Below are 20913 nucleotides of genomic sequence, written 5' to 3' on the forward strand. Positions count from 1 at the left end.
GCCCCGCAGAGTGAAGTGCAGATTAGTTTGCCCTTTTCCAGGGTGGATGAAGCCCATAATCCAATAGTTATATGTCACATTATTGGCAGGCGCAAAATAACGTTACATTTGAAGAATTAAAAGACTGAAGCTAGTAATGGTATCCGCATGTGACTTCATCTCTCAGCTAGTTGGCTGTAGCCACATTGAGATTGCACAGTAAATATAACACAGGGATGGCACATTATTTGTCTGCTGGTCACAGATGGGTGTTAGAATTGACTGAACGATCACACAAAGAGCTTTAGACGGATGCTTCATTAGTTCGTGGTTACATGCCATGCATCTAGGTCGTAAGTCTAAATAGTATGCTATCAGTCTGAGGAAAGCAAAGAGTCTTACTGAAAGAACAGTTTGTTTGTTGGAGATTGATCATATTCTACACACATGGCAGTATGTTTAGTGTCTTTGTATTGCTGTTTGAGGAAAATCCATCCAGTTATTTTGGAGTAATTTGCTTTACCAGACAATGTTTCTGCACACTTGAGAATGAATTCTGCTTCTGACGTAAGCAGTGACACCACCGAGGCAAGTGTGCCAGTTTCATTGGCATCCATACATGCCCAAGCCGTATCACCCTCTCCAGCAGTTTCACATTTGGTATACTGTTGACCTTGGATAGTTTATTTTTTCACAGTTTATTCTCTTCCCAAAGTTGTGGTACATGTTCTGGTCTCGTCATTTGCATTTTACCTTCTTTAGGATAATGGATACTAATGCCTTCTGCAGATGGTAGTGGCTAACATCTAAGAAATGGCATACTGGTGAACCCCCTCAACACCAGGCAGGGATGCCCACAAGGTCTGGGTGGGCCATGGTGCAGTCAGCTTAAGCCCCAAAAAAGTTTTTGTCCAGTCCGGAGGGTTGAGCTGTTAGGTACCTTGTTTCAACAGTGGACACTTTTTCTTTTTTTTCTTTTTTTTCAATGATTTTCTAAGCTGTGTTTTTGATTTTTGATGTTAATGTTTCTGATGTTTTATTCAGCCTCATAATGGCTTCCTTGATATTCCTTTACACCTTTAGTTCTCATTTTGACATACTCCAAAGGCAAATGCCAAGTCTAGACTTTTGTAATACATAAAAAAAGATAGCTTTACTGTTTCTAATTACAGGGCAGTGTATTATAAATGGAGGGGATGTTGTTTGTATCATTCCATTGTCACTACAGATTGATCACATTTTGACTTAAGAGGTAAATGTGCATCTATAGAAAGGTTTTACTGAGCAAAGTGTGCTTGAATTTGATTAGCCAGGACCAAAGGTGAGAAGGGGATGAGACGATGCAGGGAGGGTTTACTATGAGCCCTGGCTGGCGCTAATGTCTTTAAAAGCTTCTGGGCTTTCATGTAGACCTCTTTTCCATCAATCATCTGGGTACACTGTATTTTACACTTTCTTAATGCCCGCAGTTACCATCTGTAATGAAATACAGGATTTTCCATGATTTACAGTTGTTTTGATCAATTCCTTTTTATATACAGGTGCATCTCAAATAGTTTGAAAAAAAATTGACATATCTATCGTACATTTTTTATTCTGATATTTTGAGTTATTGATTTTTGATTTCCATGAGCTGTAAATCGTAATCATCAAGAGTGAAACAAAAAAGGCATGAAAGGTTTCACTTTGTGTAATTAATCTAGATTCATATATTATAGATTCTAGAATATATAAAGGTGTCACTTTTAGTTTTGAATTATGGAGAAAAAAAACCCCACAATATTCAGGTATTTTTTAGATGTACCTGTAGATCCCTGTTCAGAAGTGTCCTTTTGTCAAAGAATCCTCCATTTGCAGCTTTTACAGCCTTGCAGACCTTTGGCATTCTAGTTGTCAGTTTGTTGAGGTAATGTGAAGAGATTTCACCCCATGCTTCCTTAAGCACCTCCCAGAAGTTGAATTGGCTTGATGGGCATTTCTTATGTACCATACGATCAAGCTGCTCCCACAACAACTCAATAGGGTTGAGATCCGGTAATTGTGCTGGCCACTCCATTATAAACAGAATACCATCTGACTGCTTTTTACCTAAATAGTTCTTTCATAGTTTGGGGCTGTGCTTTGGATCATTGTCTCCAATCAAGCGCCACCCACAGGATATGCAAAATGGAGTGATAGCCTTCCTTCTTCAATATCCCTTTTAACCTGTTCAAATCTCCCACTTCACCCAGACCATCACATTGCTTCCACCATGCTTGACAGATCTCCTCCAGGATCTTTTCATTTGGTCTGCGTCTCATGAATGTTCTTTGTGATCCGAGCACCCCAAACCTTCGTCCGTCCAACAATTTCTTCCCCCCAATCTTCCTCAGTCCAGTGTCTGTGTTCTTTTGTCCAATTTAATCTTTTTTTCTTTTTATTGGCCAGTCTGAGATGTCTTTTTCTTTGCAACTCTACCTAGAAGGCCTCCGTCGTGGAGTCTCCTCTTCACTATTGATGTTGAGACTGGTGTTTTGCTGGGTACTATTTAATGTAGCTGCCAGTTGAGGTCCTGTGAGGCGTCTGTTTCTTCAAGCTAGCCACTCTAATGTATTTGACTTCATGGGCCTTCCACTTCTCTTTCTATTCTGGTTAGAGCCAGTTCGCCTCTCCTGTGAAGGGCATAGAACAGAGATCTTCAGTTTCTTGGCAATTTCTCGCTTGGAATAGCCTTCATTTCTCAGAACAAGATGAGTTTAAGAAGAAAGTTCTTAGTTTATGGCCATTTTGAGCCTCTAACAGAACCCAGAGACGCTGATGCTTAAGATACTCAACTAGTCTAAAGAAGGCCAGCTTTATTGCTTCTTTAATCAGCAATCAACAGTTTTCATTGTACTAACATAATTGCAAAATGGTTTTCTAATGATCAATTAGCCTTTTAAAATTATGAACTTGGATTAGCAAACACAACGTGCCTTTGGAACACAGGAGTGATGGTTGCTGATAATGGGCCTCTACGCCTATGTAGATATTCCATTAAAAATCAACCGTTTCCAGCTACAATAGTCATTTACAACATTAACAATGTCTACACTGTATTTCTGATAAGTACATTGTGTTTCTGATCAATTTGATGTTATGTTAATGGTCTTTTAAAAAATAAATAAATATTGCTTTTCTTTCGAAAACAAGGACATTTCTAAGTGACCTCAGACTTATATAGTTTATATATTGTGCTTATTCCATGCTTCTGAAATGCTGTTTGCTAGATTGCAATCAGAAGGGTCGCCTTCTTGTCTTTTATGGTTTTCTCATAAATTATTTGAAGACATGCAACAAAAATCCCTTTCAGACTTGTTTCACAGTAACTGAACAGACATGATTATGCGATTAATAATGAATTCCCCCACCAGCTCCTGTTCATTTCCCGCAGCCACCATTCGAGCGTCTTCTCTCTCGTTGTAGTCCGTGTGGAAGGCCCTTCGCCTCTGGTCTCAACAGTGTAAATATCAGAGGCTTTGTTTGCTCTGTGTCTTCTGCGTCTAGGGTGCAGCCTAGCCAGGCAACAGGACGGGTCTCTCGCCAGGAGACCCGCCTTGCTACTCTCCTGCCCAGCGATGTACACAGAGGGTTAAAGAACCACCCTCAGCAGCTGCAAGGCACAGCACAAATCAGCACCTTGGTGAACTGCTTGGCCAAGAATAGCATAGATAGTGTTTTAGTTCTTGTGGTAGCTTCTTGGCTGCTACTAGGTTAAACGTTTTCCTTTACCCTGTAATACTTCAAGTCTGGACTGTGTTGTGTGTGTTTCCTCTCGCAGCACGAGATGCAGATGAACGGGAGAAGTGGATCAATGCCTTAGAAGGGACTATTCTACGACACACTCTACAATTGCGGGTAAGTCACTGATAACTTGGTTTCCACTAGCTTCATAAAAATGATAATGGGTCTACCAGTGCTAAGCCCTCAAGTTTGGTTAAAGAGATTAATACTTTTTTGCGGGTTGAGAAACTTTAGTCAAAAAGATTCTAGCTATTTGTTGAGGCTTTAGTGATGCAGGAGATTGAGATACTGAGTTAGTATCATACCCCTGTCAAACCCATCCAGACTTTTAGGACTAAGACACTGTTTGCTGGTTAAGGCATTCATGTTCTAATCAGTGAAATGGTTAAGAAGTATTCTAAGGAGTTTGAGTTGAATGGTTGGCCTTATGCAGTAGAATGGGTGTCCCTCTGCAGTAGAATGGGTGTCCCTCTGCAGTAGAATGGGTGTCCCTCTGCAGTAGAATGGGTGTCCCTCTGCAGTAGAATGGGTGTCCCTCTGCAGTAGAATGGGTGTCCCTCTGCAGTAGAATGGGTGTCCCTCTGCAGTAGAATGGGTGTCCCTCTGCAGTAGAATGGGTGTCCCTCTGCAGTAGAATGTGTGTCCCTCGGCAGTAGAATGGGTGTCCCTCTGCAGTTGAATGGGTGTCCCTCTGCAGTTGAATGGGTGTCCCTCTGCAGTTGAATGGGTGTCCCTCTGCAGTAGAATGGGTGTCCCTCTGCAGTAGAATGGGTGTCCCTCTGCAGTAGAATGGGTGTCCCTCTGCAGTAGAATGGGTGTCCCTCTGCAGTAGAATGGGTGTCCCTCTGCAGTAGAATGGGTGTCCCTCTGCAGTAGAATGGGTGTCCCTCTGCAGTTGAATGGGTGTCCCTATGCAGTTGAATGGGTGTCCCTATGCAGTTGAATGGGTGTCCCTATGCAGTTGAATGGGTGTCCCTATGCAGTTGAATGGGTGTCCCTATGCAGTTGAATGGGTGTCCCTATGCAGTTGAATGGGTGTCCCTATGCAGTTGAGCCCACAGGGAACGGTGTTGTTTGGCTGGTGCTGGTGAGGGGAGTCTTGTTTTTTCTTGTTTGAAGAGGGTTCTGTTTGTTAGGCTTATGTTGCTCTCTGAACGGCATATTTACAACTCTAATTTAGGCTGTGCCCTTTGAATTGGTTGCAAATATACTTTCTATCACCTACCTTAATTCTTCCCTGCAGTTATGTACCTTCTGTTCTTTTAATTCTAAACTGACTACTCCGTTCTGTAACCCCTCCCGTCTGCCTCAGTCTCTCCAGTCCCCGCCCTCCCTGTGAAGAAGGGGAAAAAAAAGCACTGCTGACTGTCTGCGTGTATCTGCCTGCTTGCAAACACTGTGGAGTCATAGCGACATCATGTGACCCAGAACAAATCAGAGCCCCGCTTACTCACCCAGACATCTGCCCAGCAGCTTTATCCAATCAAGGCAGCTGTTGTTGATTCAGCTGCCGTTTTTTTTCTTATCCTTTCTGTTATTTCGTTTGTAAGGAAGTGTGTACACTTCCTGTCAGAGAGAGAAAGAGAGGAGAGCCGTGGATTAACTTTGCCTGCGAACACTGGCGCTCAGCTGATTTAGAAACACACATGTGCCAGGCTATTTTGGCGTTGGCTGTTTCGGTTGGCAGTCTGGAGAGCAGGGAGCACACCGACCGCCGGGCCGTTTGAGCAGAGGAGTGAGAGGAGCTTTTAGGGTCAGCTTTGGCCTGTATAGTCATACGAGGCATGTCCCTCAGAGCTCGGCATCCTGTGAGTACCAGACTGGGGTGGGGGGGGGGGGTGCTGATGGAGTCCCTAACTGGGTCATGCTGTGCAGAAACCAAAGTGAAGGAGTGGGTTAGATTGGATAAGCTTTTAGGGGTTTTCTTTATTATTCATCTGGTGATTTGTGGGGTTTGGTGACTAGCGCAGGGAGGGATTGTCTGGTCAGAGGAAGCTCTTTTAGGAACAGATTGCAGCTTTGGCATGTTTACTCAGTCACAATCCTAAATGAACGTCCTATGGGTTCATAAGCTGCTCTAGTGAAGCAGAAACATCCACTTCCATCACAGTAATGGGGATGTCTGTTGACAACCGAGAGCAAGTAAGACAGACACTTTTTGTATTTTTGTAGTGCCATAGGCTTTTTTTTGTCCCTTTGCATTTGTGGGGTCAAATATTGTAGTGTGTTCTTTACTGTTTTTTAACCTGAAATACAACCCAAGCCACGCTCAATGAGCCATGCTCAGTGTTTGGTATCATAATTCGCCTACTGTACAACTTCCCCTATGTAAATTTGCAATGGAACGATTTTGAACAGACGGACAGATAAACAATGTCTGATAGGAATTCAGATGCTGAAAACTGTTTTGTGTTTTGGATGCAGGTGCTTAAACAATAATGATTCTCACAGGTGTGAAACGAAAGCCTTGATGTGTGATTTCTTAGTCTGTGACCAAGGTAGCTCTACTGCTATGGTCAAAATGACCTAGAGAATGCTTTTCCCCTTAAGGGGCTTGATGTCAATGACAGATCCTGAACCTACGTTGGATTTGATACCAGGCATTCACTGCCTGTTCAATTTCTGTCAAAATGTAAAAGCCAGACCAATACACCAGGTGTGTATTCAATAAACCAATCAAAGCATTTGTTTTGCTAAGCATTTTGTCCAAAAGAGTTTCTGTTTGACAAATTCAGGTAGGTCCTTCCTTGTTCTGTCAAACAAAACTAAACAGGGAATGACTTTTGGACCAGAATTTGTACAAACTGTTTGGTAATTCACATTCTATTTGGGGAATCAATAAACCCTGAAGATGATTTGGTTTTAGAACGAAACAAAGCTGTGTGGATTTCTGCTTTCCACGTCATACAAAAGAAATTACCCATGAGATTACCCGTCCCCACACTGCAGAGACAGTGCCCACTAGAGAGGAGGAAACAAAGGCCTACATATTTTTCTGTCTGGTTGCCCCCAAGCACTAAAGAACTGTAATGCCAACCTCCTCTTCCCCCACACATTGAAAGAGGACTATTCTTTTAGTCTAGCCTGAGCAGATGTTTTTTGCTCATGCACCTCTTTGGCCAGCAACTGTAAGAAACTTGCTTCTATTGATAGCAAGCCACCTTTGATCCTGAAGTAAAAAAAAAAAAAAACTGACCAGACTTTGGTCTCAGTAAAGTTAGTTATTTTTTTTTCTTCACCTCCCTGTACGATGATCCAGTCCAGTTGAGAAACTGGCATCGTCCAAAGGCCTCTGTCAGACCATAACAAAACGTGAGGTCAAAACTGCACTCAGGAAGGGGAGTATGCTTGCTGTTACTTGTTGTTGGCATGCATAGTACTTGTGGAAGTTTTGTAAGATTGATATTGTACGGCCTGACTTCTTTGGTTAAGCACCAATTATGAGGTATTGTATTTGAGGAAGTTGGTGAGGACTTTCATTTCTGTGTTTTGTAGTTATGTTCAAGGAATAGCATTTTATCGGTTAGGCATTGGGTCACATCTGTTCTGCGATGATCACCTAATGGATATTATGTAATGAAATGATCTGTGACCGTCTGTGGATAATTATGGAAGCCTCAGGGCTTGGAAGGTTGTTCACCCTGTAGGTCAGGAAGGTAAGAATTCTCCCCCTTTCAAAATATGCTGTTACGTAGATGTAGTCCTGTTGACTTCATAACTTAATTCCCTTTTGCTCTGAGTTTCTTGATTCAGTTTTGCTGAGGCCTAAACATTTGTTCAACTAGGTAGGCAATCTAGCAGGCAAAGCCTTTTATGTACCATTTCGAACAATGCTAGTTCAACTATTCCTATCTATCCACTTAGGCTACAGTGCAATTCTGGAAACTTCTCCCTAACTGTTGTTAGGTTTGTGCTGTCACAACAGGCTTTTTCAGAGCCCCACCAGGAGCTGTTCTTTTTTTTTGCCAAAATACTTTTAGAGTACAGGCACTGGTCAAAATAGTTTTTCATAGTATACCCCTGTCCTGTAATGTTTGACCGAGAATGTCTTTTTATTTATTTTACTTTAGGAGGCAGAGACAGGATTTGTCCCGAGTGTCCAAGACTTCGATAAGAAACTTGCTGAGGCTGATGCATACCTACAGATTCTAATTGATCAGTTAAAGGTGAGACTTCTCCACATTTAGGTGACTAATATTATCTGGGACTGACTTGCCACTGCCTCGTGGACGGATGGGTTTCTACGCGGCTCATGATTTGAACTTATCCTGTTCAGCTCAGCTTTAGATTCTATCCCCTTTCTATTCCAGCTCTTCGATGACAAAATCAAGGACTGCAAAGAAGATGATTCACGCAGAGTGAGTGAGATCTCTTGTTTATTCTGTGTACACGATGCCTGAACGAATGACTCAGTGAGATGACATTTTCCGTATCAGTGGGTGTGATTTTGCGATCATCATGTCAGTTTTTTTTGGTTGTTAGTTTATAACATTTTATTCTGTTGTGAATGTGAAACGTAGCTAGCTAGAGTGAGTTCCTGATCCTCACAAAATATGTGAACTCTAAATTAATTCCCTAATTTTCTCAAAATCCCGGTTGGAGGATTTCCTTGAATCAGAAGGGAATAACCAGTAAATCCTGAATCCTCTGACCAGGATTTCTGGGAAACCATGGAATTTGTTAAAGTTTCCTGTCAGCTACTGACAAGTAAAAACTGCTGAGTCACAAATCTATTTTTAAATTGCACCTTTTTAGTATTCTAACTCTCAACCACACGTTGAGGCATTCATTTTGTAACCATGTTTATCTTCTTTATAGAAAATAGAAAATTTGAAGGAAACCACGTGTGTAAGTGTAACCCTTTTTTTTTTCTTAATTTCCTCAGGTTTTTTCACAATCACCTCCTTGAAGTGTCTAATTCTGTTTGGTTCCTCTTTTCAGAGTATGGTAGAGTCCATCAAGCACTGTATTGTATTGCTGCAGATTGCCAAGGTAAAAAGGATTAATTCATTGGGCTGTGTTTTGGCACTCATTGCATCATGGTTATTTTATTGTTGTAAGACCACATCACTGTGCATTGCTTGTTTTTGACCATGCCTTAGGTTGTTTATTGTTGGCATCTTGGTGCATACATTCAAGTGGGTTACATGTTTAAGGTTTCGGAGAGGTGATTTTCAGATGCACATGATAATGTGCCCATACAACTTGTGTTAATTGTTAGCATTACAAATGCTATCACTTTCTAATGGCCTGATGGTTGAAAGAGAAGCTCCTATCAAGCTCAAATCAAATATCATCATCATCATCATCACCACATACAAACAGCTGAATCTTCCTCAAGTAACGTTTTCTTTTCAAAATTTTAAGGATCAAAGTAACGAACAGCAACACGCAAACGGACTGATAGTAAGTTCTGACGTTCTCTGTCCATGAGAAAAATCCAAAATCAACCAAACCTCTGTCCTTCTTTTCCGCTTAGTTCACTCTATACTATAGAAAAAAAGGAATTCATTTCGTATCAGTGCATGTATATATAATTGATTTAATTAGTTGCTTTTTCATTTAGTACTATTTTCTTTGCAACACGGCTCTCCCTTTCACAACTGAAATGCCCTTTTGCTTTTCTGCTGATAAGTTGGGAACTTTTCTCATATTACGCCTCCTTTTAGACAAATATCATCCTTCTGCTTCGTGTGTGTGTGTGTGCGCGAGTGTGTCCGCGTGTCCGTGTCCCACTCCACCAAATCCCCATCGATTTTTCCTTACTGTGCATGCCTATTGAACCATCAAGGACAAATTGACTTAAAACTCGTCCAGGCCTGCTTACTGGCTTTACTCTCTTTCCATAGACATTTTTAAGTAGGAATCCCAAAGGATCAGTCCACCAGGCCGTTCTAATAACCAGGGTTACATCCTTCACCATTAACATTGGAACTGTAGAACCTTCAACCACAACATAAGCACTCTCTGGCTCCAACTCCTTCACCGTCTGCCATTCCCCGAGTCATCCTTCGCTGTCCATTTCATCTGTAGCTTGTGAGGCCACGCAGGCCTCTCTATGACAGAGCGTCACGATTTCTGTAGTTGGATGTAATTTGAAGCGGCTGCCTTACTTTCAAGAAGGGGTGGGTAGGGGTGTTGAATGGAAACTAAAGAAAGAAATCCTTTCCCCAAAGAAATCTTCTCCCAAATCTCGTTGTGACCCTAGATTTAAAGATCAGAGAGTACTTTGTGCCCTTCACTGCATGCCTTTGTTTTCCTTGACCAGTTTACAACTTCTACTTCCATGTCTGTTACGTTCCTTGGTTCGAGTAGTGACTTCTGTCTGCTCAGTAGAGTAGTAATGAAATGTCCCTGCACTGACCTTCAGACCATTGTCTCTCCTTTAATCTCCTCCATCATACCTCACTCAGCATGTGGCTTCCACAACACTGCGGTGTTCCCAGACTGCAAACTTCTTGGTGACTTTTGGCCTCTCCTCTAATTCCGACCAGTGTGCTAGAGACAAGGGGTTATATAGGTCACTGACGATAAAGATAAAGGCCAAATACAAATAAAATTGGTTTTCTCGTCCCAGGAAACAATTATACTACCAGTATCTGCAGTTATCTAGAATGTGTGTTGTCATATTTTACCAGAATGAAAAGATGCTAGTTAATATGAATGTTGTCATACACAGTTACTAGTGACTGTCTACATCCCGAATGCAGTCTTCGCATTTTGTTGTCTTTAATATTACATTTGAACGTTTTAGTTTTTCTGCTGATCTTCAGAAGCTACGCTACATTTTTCAAAGAAATCCCAATACTGGGTGGACACCCATTTTGCGGGAAATAGAGTTATGAAATGTTTTAATGATGTTCTTCATTAAAACCATTTACATTTGCATAACTCTCAGGGCAACACTCACTCAAGCTCAGTACAGTTGATTTGAGTCATTGATGGACTGCAACATTCAAATCATGTTGCAGGTTAAGGAGATTTACGTCAGGAGTCAGACCAACTAAGCCGCATTTTGGAACATTCCTGTCCAAATACTTTTTGATATCATAAAATTAGGGGACCGTGCACAAAAACATGCTGTATTTTCATTTGATTAGGAAAGAATGGAAATTGTCTTGAATTACAGCTTACATTAAATGTTATACCCTATAGTTAAAAATCCAAAGTGCTGAAACAGAGCCAGTATAACAAAATATTGGTCACTGTCCAAATACTTTTATACCTGTATGTCTTAGTATTGTGGTGGCAGGACGGTATTCTTGTCACTAGCGGTGACTGGAGAGAGATGAAATATGAAAGCAAGATTGAAGACTAACTCAGGGTTGTGAAGATATGAAATGCAATATTTATTTTGTATTCATTTGTAAGTGTTGTATTTTCTTCACTTTGAAAATTTGGAATAATAGGCAGTACATCAGTTGGAATATAATTCAGCTGAATCAGAATGTGAAGACTGCAGTAGTGGTGTGAGAACTTTCACTATTCACTGTAAAATGTGCATTTAGATATGAAATATTGAACTTCAATCAATATTTTCCAGAAGCAGATTTAAAGGGGATTAATCTTTCTAGTGTGCATTTTATTTTGTGTATTTTAAGTGCTACTACAAACTGCAGGTCTAGAGCAATATGTCACAAATGCTTTTTTATGCTTTTAAGACGTGCACTGTTTTGTCTTGCTCTGTACAGAGCACCATCAACCCAGTGGATGGAATATATCAGCCTCCCCCGGAGAACTCTTTAGTCAACTTAGCCATGCCAACACAGACCACACTCCCCACAGGTACAGTAAATAAAGCACAATATCGTCTACAGAGTTGTATCATTAAGATCTGTACCTCAGAATCCCCTTGAGTCCATAGTAATATTGCATAAACAAGCTGTCATGACCTTTTTTCAGAGGTCACACTTGAATCTATTTATTTCATATTTTTCAGTTTGTTTTAAAGGGACTTTTGTGCACTACAGTGCCCCCTGGTGTGCTTCCATCTCTCTCAGCATGCCTGCTTGCCCATTCACTTTTCCTAATGGAGTGTAATTGAAATGTCTTCGTCAGACGCCAGACACACATCCGATCCCACAGTCTAGACCCCCATGACTGCGAAGTTTGGTGGTTGTCTGACAGACACTGCTTTGCCAGTTTTGACAAGCTAGCAAGCATCTAATGAAATTCTATCTGTTGCATCATAAAGCAGTGTTGTTCTAATGCCAAAGCGTTCTGCTTTTCCTTATGTCTCCGTTCCTCCCTTAGATGGCTCCCAGATTTGTAAAGGAGAGCAGCGGCCCTCCACTCTCCCAGTTGGGCCTGTGGTCACAGTGATGGGCAGCCTGCAGACTCCGACTCCCAACAGCACAGGTCAGAGGTCATCTCCCTTCAGGTCTCAGCTTAGCAAGCCTGGCAAGAACCATTCATTTGGACAAACATTCCATTCTAGATTGATACCTAACATTTGGAGGCTTGAGCAACCACTCAGCAGGGAAGCCTCAGTCACCACATCAATAACAGTATTGACTTTGTGTAGATTTGTGAAACCCCACATAGTACAGTTACACTATGACTACTTCAGACATTTTGTCATTTATTCTAATGCTCAAAAGAGTATGTGTCCCTTGCTACAAACTACTGTTGGCAACAGGAAGTGCTATTTACCAGTCCAAATGTCTGGAGTATATGGAGAAACCAAGCACACTGGGTAATCTCTCCATGTATCATTATTCCTCTGGGTCGGAGGGTCCCGCCAGTTTCCATTCCTGCTGATGCTGCTAAATAACTGCTGTGCTGTGCACTAAGGAAGAAGCCTGGGAGCACATCACACTGCAGGAGGGGTTATGCAACGAACAAACTCCTCACGGTTTCCCTAACAATGTGGGAACAGTATGAAAAGACACATGGTGCACATATGATCACTTTATTCATTGATTTTTGCCTTTTTGTAGTCTCAGCTGTGACCCCCACCCCACGCACACACACACCTCCCCCTCTCTTTCTCTCAATCTCTTTCTGTCTTTCGGTCTCCCTTTCTCCTTCCTTACCCTGTGGCTCACTTAGGAAAAAGCATTGTGCTTTAATGGCAGTGTTGTAGGTTTATTTCTCACTTGGGGCCGGTGAGAATAATAATATAACATAAAAATGTATTCAAATGTATCCACTCACTACTGTTAGTCGCTCTCGGTAATAGCATCTGTCAGATGACTTAAACCTACATTTTATTATTATTTTATTTTTTCCTCAATTACTCTTTTCTGTCAGGGAGTGGCCCCTCGGCCCCCAGCAGCAGTGTGCCCTCCCCCAGTCATATGACCATCCCCTCGCACTCAGTTCCGGACTTTTCGTACTCGAGCAGCGAAGACGAGTTCTACGACGCGGATGAGTTCTACCAGAACAGCACATCTCCCAAACACTTACTAGAGTAAGTGTAGCTCCGTGGTTGTCATACCAGGAGAGACGTTCATTTAATGATCGCAGACTGTCTATCAATAAGAGATGTTTTCTGAGAATCAGGCTGACTGTTTTTCATGCCCCAAGTTGTCTGTTGAACATCCTAAGCTGATTGTGTTGTGTCCGGCCTGTGTTTTTCGATTTGATGTCTTCAAAGATTTGTTTTGCCTAGGAGTTAATAAGCTGTTTGTTTCTTTGCCTCTCTCAATATCTCCCTCTGTGTATCGTTTCATCTTGTCCTCCATCCTGCCGCCTTTCAGCCCCTCAAGGGCCCCGACTGCGTTGTCTCACAGCGAGGGTGGAACGGTGCTGAAGCGACCCGACACCAACGAGTCCCTCGATTCCTCCATGTCCAATGGGACCACCGAAGCAGGTGATGATGACACATGAACACTTATACCAACACGTTCACTGACCCATTTATCCGTGCAGCCAGCCAGACCCAACAACCACCTGGGTTTTTGGAGCCGCAACAGCACGCAGCCTATTTTAGCTTTGGCTGTTTGTTTTCTGAAATTAACTACCTTAACTTGAAAAAGTATGTCCTGTGTGATTTGTGGCCTGCTGCTGGTGTTTTGAACGTGTCTGCTCTGGCCAGATCAATTTGACAGCCATGATGATGAGGCAGAGGATCAGGGGGAGTCTGTTGAGGAGCATAAGAGTGTCATCATGCACCTGCTGTCCCAGGTGAGACTGGGCATGGACCTCACCAAGGTAAGACTTATATGACTGGCTGTCTGTCTGTGTATCTGTCTGTCTGTGTGTCTGTCTGTCTGTGTGTCTGTCTGTCTGTGTATCTGTCTGTCTGTGTGTCTGTCTGTCTGTGTATCTGTCTGTCTGTGTATCTGGCTGGCTGTCTGTGTATCTGGCTGGCTGTCTGTGTATCTGGCTGGCTGTCTGTGTATCTGGCTGCCTGTCTGTGTATCTGGCTGCCTGTCTGTGTATCTGGCTGCCTGTCTGTGTATCTGGCTGCCTGTCTGTGTATCTGGTTGGCTGCCTGTCCGTCTGTGTATCTGGTTGGCTGCCTGCCCGTCTGTGTATCTGCCGGGCTGCCTGCCCGTCTGTGTATCTGCCGGGCTGCCTGTCCGTCTGTGTATCTGGTTGGCTGCCTGTCCGTCTGTGTATCTGGTTGGCTGCCTGTCCGTCTGTGTATCTGGTTGGCTGCCTGTCCGTCTGTGTATCTGCCGGGCTGCCTGCCCGTCTGTGTATCTGCTGGGCTGCCTGCCCGTCTGTGTATCTGCCGGGCTGTCTGCCCCTCAATCTTTGTCTCCTGCTGACTGCTATTTTGTTTGTACCTTCTGTCTTCTCTCCCCTCAGGTGGTCCTGCCCACATTTATCTTGGAGAGGAGGTCTTTGCTGGAGATGTATGCTGACTTTTTTGCACACCCCGATTTGTTTGTCAGGTACACTTCTATTAGTTCTCTTTAGCCCTTCCCATCAGGGGCATTCTGCACAGATCAGTGTTTAGGTAGGGATTATTAACGTTTGACCCAGAGTGGTGGTGTTTAGGTAGGGATAATTAACGTTTGACCCAGAGTGGTGGTGTTTAGGTAGGGATTATTAACGTTTGACCCAGAGTGGTGGTGTTTAGGTAGGGATTATTAACGTTTGACCCAGAGTGGTGGTGTTTAGGTAGGGATTATTAACGTTTGACCCAGAGTGGTGGTGTTTAGGTAGGGATTATTAACGTTTGACCCAGAGTTGTGGTGTTTAGGTAGGGATTATTAACGTTTGACCCAGAGTGGTGGTGTTTAGGTAGGGATAATTAACGTTTGACCCAGAGTGGTGGTGTTTAGGTAGGGATTATTAACGTTTGACCCAGAGTTGTGGTGTTTAGGTAGGGATTATTAACGTTTGACCCAGAGTGGTGGTGTTTAGGTAGGGATTATTAACATTTGACCCAGAGTGGTGGTGTTTAGGTAGGGATTATTAACGTTTGACCCAGAGTTGTGGTGTTTAGGTAGGGATTATTAACGTTTGACCCAGAGTGGTGGTGTTTAGGTAGGGATAATTAACGTTTGACCCAGAGTGGTGGTGTTTAGGTAGGGATTATTAACGTTTGACCCAGAGTGGTGGTGTTTAGGTAGGGATTATTAACGTTTGACCCAGAGTGGTGGTGTTTAGGTAGGGATTATTAACATTTGACCCAGAGTGGTGGTGTTTAGGTAGGGATTATTAACGTTTGACCCAGAGTTGTGGTGTTTAGGTAGGGATTATTAACGTTTGACCCAGAGTTGTGGTGTTTAGGTAGGGATTATTAACGTTTGACCCAGAGTGGTGGTGTTTAGGTAGGGATTATTAACGTTTGACCCAGAGTGGTGGTTTGACAACTGATGTTTTCATCTTCAGTATCGCAGATCAGCCGGAGCCCAAGGAACGTATGGTACAGGTGGTGAAGTGGTACATGTCCGCCTTCCACGCAGGGAGGAAAAGCTCCGTGGCCAAGAAGCCTTATAACCCCATCCTTGGAGAAGTCTTCTTCTGCCACTGGGACTTGCCTTCAGAGAGTGACGAGCATCCCTCAACAGTGAGTATTGACCGATCCCCCTCGACGGCACAGCAACAACGGCCAGTAGATTTTCACAAGCCTACATTTATATACTCGTTTTGTTGATTTTTACTTTTCTTTTCTTTAGTATTTCTTTTTTTGTCCAAGTTAAACCTTGACCTCTTCTCCCACCTCCTCCAGGAGCCTTCATTAGAGGGACCAGTGCCATGGGCTCCAGCCAACAGTGTGTCTTTTGTAGCAGAGCAGGTCTCTCATCATCCCCCCAGTAAGTCTCCCCTTCTGGTCAAAATGGCACTCAGTCGGTTCAAGAGCCACATGTCACATGCTCTTTCCTTACCTTTTCCTCCTAGTTTCTGCATTCTACGCCGAGTGTCTCAGCAAAAAGATCCAGTTCAATGCCCACATTTGGACCAAGTCCAAGTTCTTAGGGATGTCCATTGGAGTACACAATATTGGCCAGGGTGAGAGGGTTCTTTAAGCTTTAAGTTGTGCTTTTGTTACTGCACAATACGTTATACATCGACCAACTGCTACATATGGATTACTGCTATTGCTCTGTAAATGTTTGTGTTTCCACACACTTTGAGAAGCTGTTAAGTCTTGTGCTTTTGCCATCTGTGCTTCAGGCTGTGTCTCCTGTCTGGAACATGATGAACACTACATACTCACTTTCCCCAATGGATATGGCAGGTAGGTTCCTGTTTAGCCTGGTGGTTAGAGCATTGCACTTCTTCATTTCATCACAGTGCTCAAGATACCCCCCAGCGCCCCCCCCCAGCACAGCTCAGACAAGTTATACCATGAATTGAAAGTGCCTGTGTATGAACTGGTAAGTGCATGTTCTTTTGTTTTCCCCTGATCTGACATGTAGTGGGTTGCTGCTTCTCTCTCCAGGTCCATCCTGACTGTCCCATGGGTGGAGCTGGGTGGAGAGTGTAACATCATCTGCTCCAAAACAGGCTACAGTGCCAGCATTGTGTTCCACACCAAGCCCTTCTATGGTGGCAAGAAGCACAGGATCACTGCTGAGATCTTGTAAGAGGATATCTTTATCACATCATTTCACAACCTCACTTTTACATTTAAGCACACTTGGGAGGCATGTGTGTTATTATAAAAAAAAAAAAATTATCTTACAACGTTAGCCTGTTCCTGCTTAATTAACTATGCTCACGGTAGCATGTGGGAATTGTTCCTTGTGATTTTAGTTCTTACTACAAAATGTTTGTTTGCAGTCCTCCCAATGACAAGAAGTCATTTTGTTCCATTGAAGGAGAGTGGAATGGCGTGATGTATGCCAAGTGGGCATCTGGGGTGAGTTTTTAAAAATGGGAGCTCTGCTGCTAGATGGCATTGTTGTTACTTAGGTGATTTGACAGCCAGGTACTGCTGTTTTACAGATGTCAAAACACTTGCTCATTGCAGCTAAACTTCATACATTGTTAGCAGTATAGAATGCTCTAAAATTGAATACACATTAAGCTCTAGCTTTCTGTGTCCTGCATCCAGGAAAACTCTTTATTCATTGACACCAAGAAAATGGGCTGTATCAAGAAGAAGGTGAGGAAATTGGAGGATCAGCTGGAGTACGAGTCTCGCAGGTGAGGAAGTCTTTGTATTATCACAGTCACACAAGTACAGCAAAAAAGTGGATGTTTCCTGTATTCTCTTCAGTCCCCTTTCTGTGGGGGGTAGCAGCATCCCCTTTCACTCCTGTTCAGTACAGCTATCAGTCTAGCCAGGCACTAAAGGTCGCCGGTTGTGTTTGATCCACCCCCCAGTCTGTGGAAGGATGTAACAGTCAGTCTGAAGGCGAGGGACATCGATGCGGCCACAGAGGCAAAGCACCGGCTGGAGGAGAAACAGAGGGCTGAGGCCAGGGAGCGCAAGGAGAACGAGATGCAGTGGGAAACTAGGGTGAGGGTGCCTGTTCTTCTCATTGTCTCCCGAAGCCTTGGCAGCAGTATCAACGGGGCACCTAGTCCGTGTCAAGTTCACTGGGTCCATTGTGTCGATAGAGCTTGTGGTGTGCTACTCATTGGGCGTCCGCTTGCTCCGCACGATAGTTGTCAATTTCACCCGTTTTTAAAGTACATCTATAGTTGCCAGTGTTTAAGTCTCCCATGTTTACTCCCTGCAGTTGTTCCACGAGGATGGGGAGTGCTGGGTCTACGACGAGCCTCTACTGAAAAGAACAGGATCACAGCGGCACTGAAGCCAGAGACAAATCTCAGAGTCTTAATAAGAACTCTTTTGCAAAACCACTTCGTATCCAAGCCTTGGAATGACTGATGATTGAACATGTACACTGCTTTGCATTTTAGAAGATAAAGTTGAATGAAATCAAGAACAAAAATCTTTGATGTAAAAAAATTATTACTTGTTTAGCCAACGCTACGCCCAACACCTCTCCACCTCCCAAACAACTAAAAAAGGCATTACAAAAACTATTCCAATGCTACACAAACAAGCCCTTCACAATCTGACAGGAGGTTCCCTCAAGGTTCCTGTCCTTTTCCTTGGGGGGGAGGGTGTTTTGATCGAACAATCCTTGAAAAAAACACAGCGTTCTATATCTCAGGGAAACTGGTAACTGAGGAATGAAAGCTGTACCTCCAGGAGTTCGACGATGGCCTTATGGTGGATTCACAAGGGGGACAACTTGGCTTGCTCTACAACTAGCTACAGCTGTTTATATATAGATAAATATGATGAATATATATGTATATATTCTCTTATTATTTCCTCTCACTCTTTCTGGCAATAGTACACATTTGAAGATACTCTATGGTGACCCATCTGGAATCATTCCATTTCCCTTCTACATTCAACATTGCCTTTTCCCAGGTACTGACATCCTTGTTTTTTCCTAACCAGTGTATGTTTTTTTGTTGGTTTTTTGGCTCAAGAGGAATAACCCAACAAGTGTACGTTTGCAAGACGGACAGAAGTGTGGAGCCAGTGAAGTGGGGTCATCTCCATGTTATTTCCCTTTGCGGCATTCATGAACAAATGTATGACAATTGGGTAACATACTAAGGAGCTTTACTGAGAGTAGGTTTTGTTAATTAAGTGCTGCTAGTGTGTTCAGGGTATAAAATGTACACCCAGGTTAGATGATGATGATGATATATTGTTTATTAGGTGTGCATAATGGTCTAATGTGTGCATTATAATTAAACAATTCAGGCCAATTCAGTGCAACATTGTTTTAAAAAGCAGATGCCTGGATTTTAGTACCTAAAAGATCTTCCTTTGAGCTTAAAAAACATACGCTTGTGGATTATCTTTAGTGAGGTCATTATGTGCAATGTTGTCAGATCAGTTCATTCTTGCCTATGATGTTTTAAGTCAGTTAGGCAAGGTTATACAGAACATGAAATTGACATTTTGGTCTGCACAAAGGTGTTGTCAACCAGTGACTGAAATAATTTGTAGAGAGATATAGAGCACACTCAACATATTTTTCTTTCTGAAGTAGGTAAATAATGCATCTTCTAATATTAGAATTTACAGAGGTTACAAACTCAAAAGCCATTGTTTTCTTTCATGTCATGTGTTTGTACATTCATATTAAATTGAGGCCTTGCCATACATTTTCAGTGTCACCAAGTATCACTCATGAATCAAAAAAATGTATTTTTTATTTCCTTTGCATCTTAACCATTGATTGTATCCAATTTTCATGTTTATTGCTGCATAATATTAAATCTCCATGAGTTTACGTCTGTGTTCTGTTTTCCCACCCTTTAAAAAAAAGTTAGTTGCTGGAGCATTACTGGCAGTTGAAGTGCCATAATAAATATCAAACAGCATTATGATTAACTATACTCCATCATATTGTAGGTTGGGGGGAAAATGCCCTTCTGCTCATTATCCGATAGTTGCATTATAGTTGTGCACGCTACCTTCATGAATGTTGTTTGATGCTGATCGGTTGAACTTGTAATGGTTTTGATGAAATGAACATGCACCAACAAGATGACGTTTTAGTCATATTGTTTCTAAAGCACGAAAATGTTCAGGTGTAATGGGGATTGGTGGATCGATACCAAACTATACCTGCTTCAGATTCTGGGGTTTCTTTTTTGAGAACTGATCCTCATATTAATATACTGATATCAGGTGTACACAACCAGTCATACTTTTTTTTAATTAAACTTAATGTGTATCCGATCCTGATTAAGCACAAAAAGTGAAATACAGCTGATGGTTTAGGATTGTAAATGACTTCTGCCATAGTGATTGGTGGGAGGGAGTGTTTTCTTTTGCAGTGGAGGCTTATTTTGGCACAGGGTACCTTTGCAATATTTCACACAATATTCAGTGTCTTCCAGTAAACTGTTCAAATATAAACTATAGCCTATACACAGGCAAATACTCCTGATGACAGAGGCAATGTTCACTGACTGACCCGTTTCAGAGGCAGGCATTATATAGGTACTGTATGTATGTACTGTCTCGTGATAATAAGAAGCTATTTTTATAATTTGAACAGATCATAGGAAATGTTGGTTATTTCTTGAAGAGCATAATATTATAGTATATGCATTTGTTGGTTGTTGCTCCTTTGGCCATGGATTTTTCTTATTAAATAGGTAGTTTATAGCATCGCAAAACCGCCTGACCCCACGAGCTTACATTTAAACGCTACCCAGATATCAGTCCCGCTGTGAGTCAAATGATTTGGGCATGGGGCGTTTCCAACGGTCGCAGAGAAACGTTAATTCAAATGCGATTGGATGGTCCTGGAAATTAATCAAACCAACAACGCACATGGCGTTGTAGGCCTACCAAGGCGCCGTAATTCACTACAATAGTCCTGTTGAGCAACAGTAATCAAACACGGAGATCGCGTGTAGCTTGCTAACATGTCTGAAAACGATTATTGCGGTCTTTGTCACGGACATCTGCGCATCAAAGGCACCTAGACCAGACCCATGAAAGTGCGTTTATTGGCCCGATTAAGCTAGCCGGATGAGGCGGCTGTGCGAGGCTAGGTAGTTTGTGATAGTTCATGTAATGCGAAGGCTTTCAAATGTATGTTTTGTTCTCCGCGTTCACTCATTTTCATTGTAGAAATGACAGATTGTCACTTTTTGTACACAAGAATACTTTTACAAGTGTTCATGTTAGTATCTGGTTACTAAACATTCATATTACTCTCAAACGGATAGAAAATAACATTAATTGTATCTCCCACCCCTAGGGGGCAGAAACAA

The 20913-nt window shown here is 42.4% G+C and overlaps 1 protein-coding gene across 3 annotated transcripts in view; it reads left to right on the forward strand.

The window, feature by feature from the left end:
* osbpl9 (oxysterol binding protein-like 9) overlaps window positions 1-19287 on the forward strand; it is a 36117-nt gene extending 16830 nt beyond the window's left edge. The window contains exons 4-24 of one of the 3 annotated variants that reach the window (XM_013135037.3): window positions 3779-3855; window positions 7812-7907; window positions 8052-8099; window positions 8560-8589; window positions 8683-8733; window positions 9109-9147; window positions 11433-11526; window positions 11995-12099; window positions 12994-13153; window positions 13443-13555; window positions 13781-13896; window positions 14500-14585; window positions 15532-15709; window positions 15872-15956; window positions 16042-16152; window positions 16318-16381; window positions 16586-16726; window positions 16927-17005; window positions 17201-17292; window positions 17473-17608; window positions 17832-19287. In XM_013135037.3, the coding sequence (XP_012990491.1) occupies window positions 3779-3855; window positions 7812-7907; window positions 8052-8099; window positions 8560-8589; window positions 8683-8733; window positions 9109-9147; window positions 11433-11526; window positions 11995-12099; window positions 12994-13153; window positions 13443-13555; window positions 13781-13896; window positions 14500-14585; window positions 15532-15709; window positions 15872-15956; window positions 16042-16152; window positions 16318-16381; window positions 16586-16726; window positions 16927-17005; window positions 17201-17292; window positions 17473-17608; window positions 17832-17906 (1976 nt within the window). In that variant the 3' untranslated portion in view covers window positions 17907-19287. Of the gene's footprint in view, window positions 1-3778; window positions 3856-5297; window positions 5550-7811; window positions 7908-8051; window positions 8100-8559; window positions 8590-8682; window positions 8734-9108; window positions 9148-11432; window positions 11527-11994; window positions 12100-12993; window positions 13154-13442; window positions 13556-13780; window positions 13897-14499; window positions 14586-15531; window positions 15710-15871; window positions 15957-16041; window positions 16153-16317; window positions 16382-16585; window positions 16727-16926; window positions 17006-17200; window positions 17293-17472; window positions 17609-17831 lie in introns of those variants that run through there. The other 2 variants (XM_013135039.3, XM_013135038.3) reach the window with 2 other exon arrangements.
* Window positions 19288-20913: the final 1626 nt, after the last annotated feature.

The sequence above is a fragment of the Esox lucius genome, chromosome 8 (assembly GCF_011004845.1).
Source record: "Esox lucius isolate fEsoLuc1 chromosome 8, fEsoLuc1.pri, whole genome shotgun sequence".
NCBI lineage: Eukaryota > Metazoa > Chordata > Actinopteri > Esociformes > Esocidae > Esox > Esox lucius.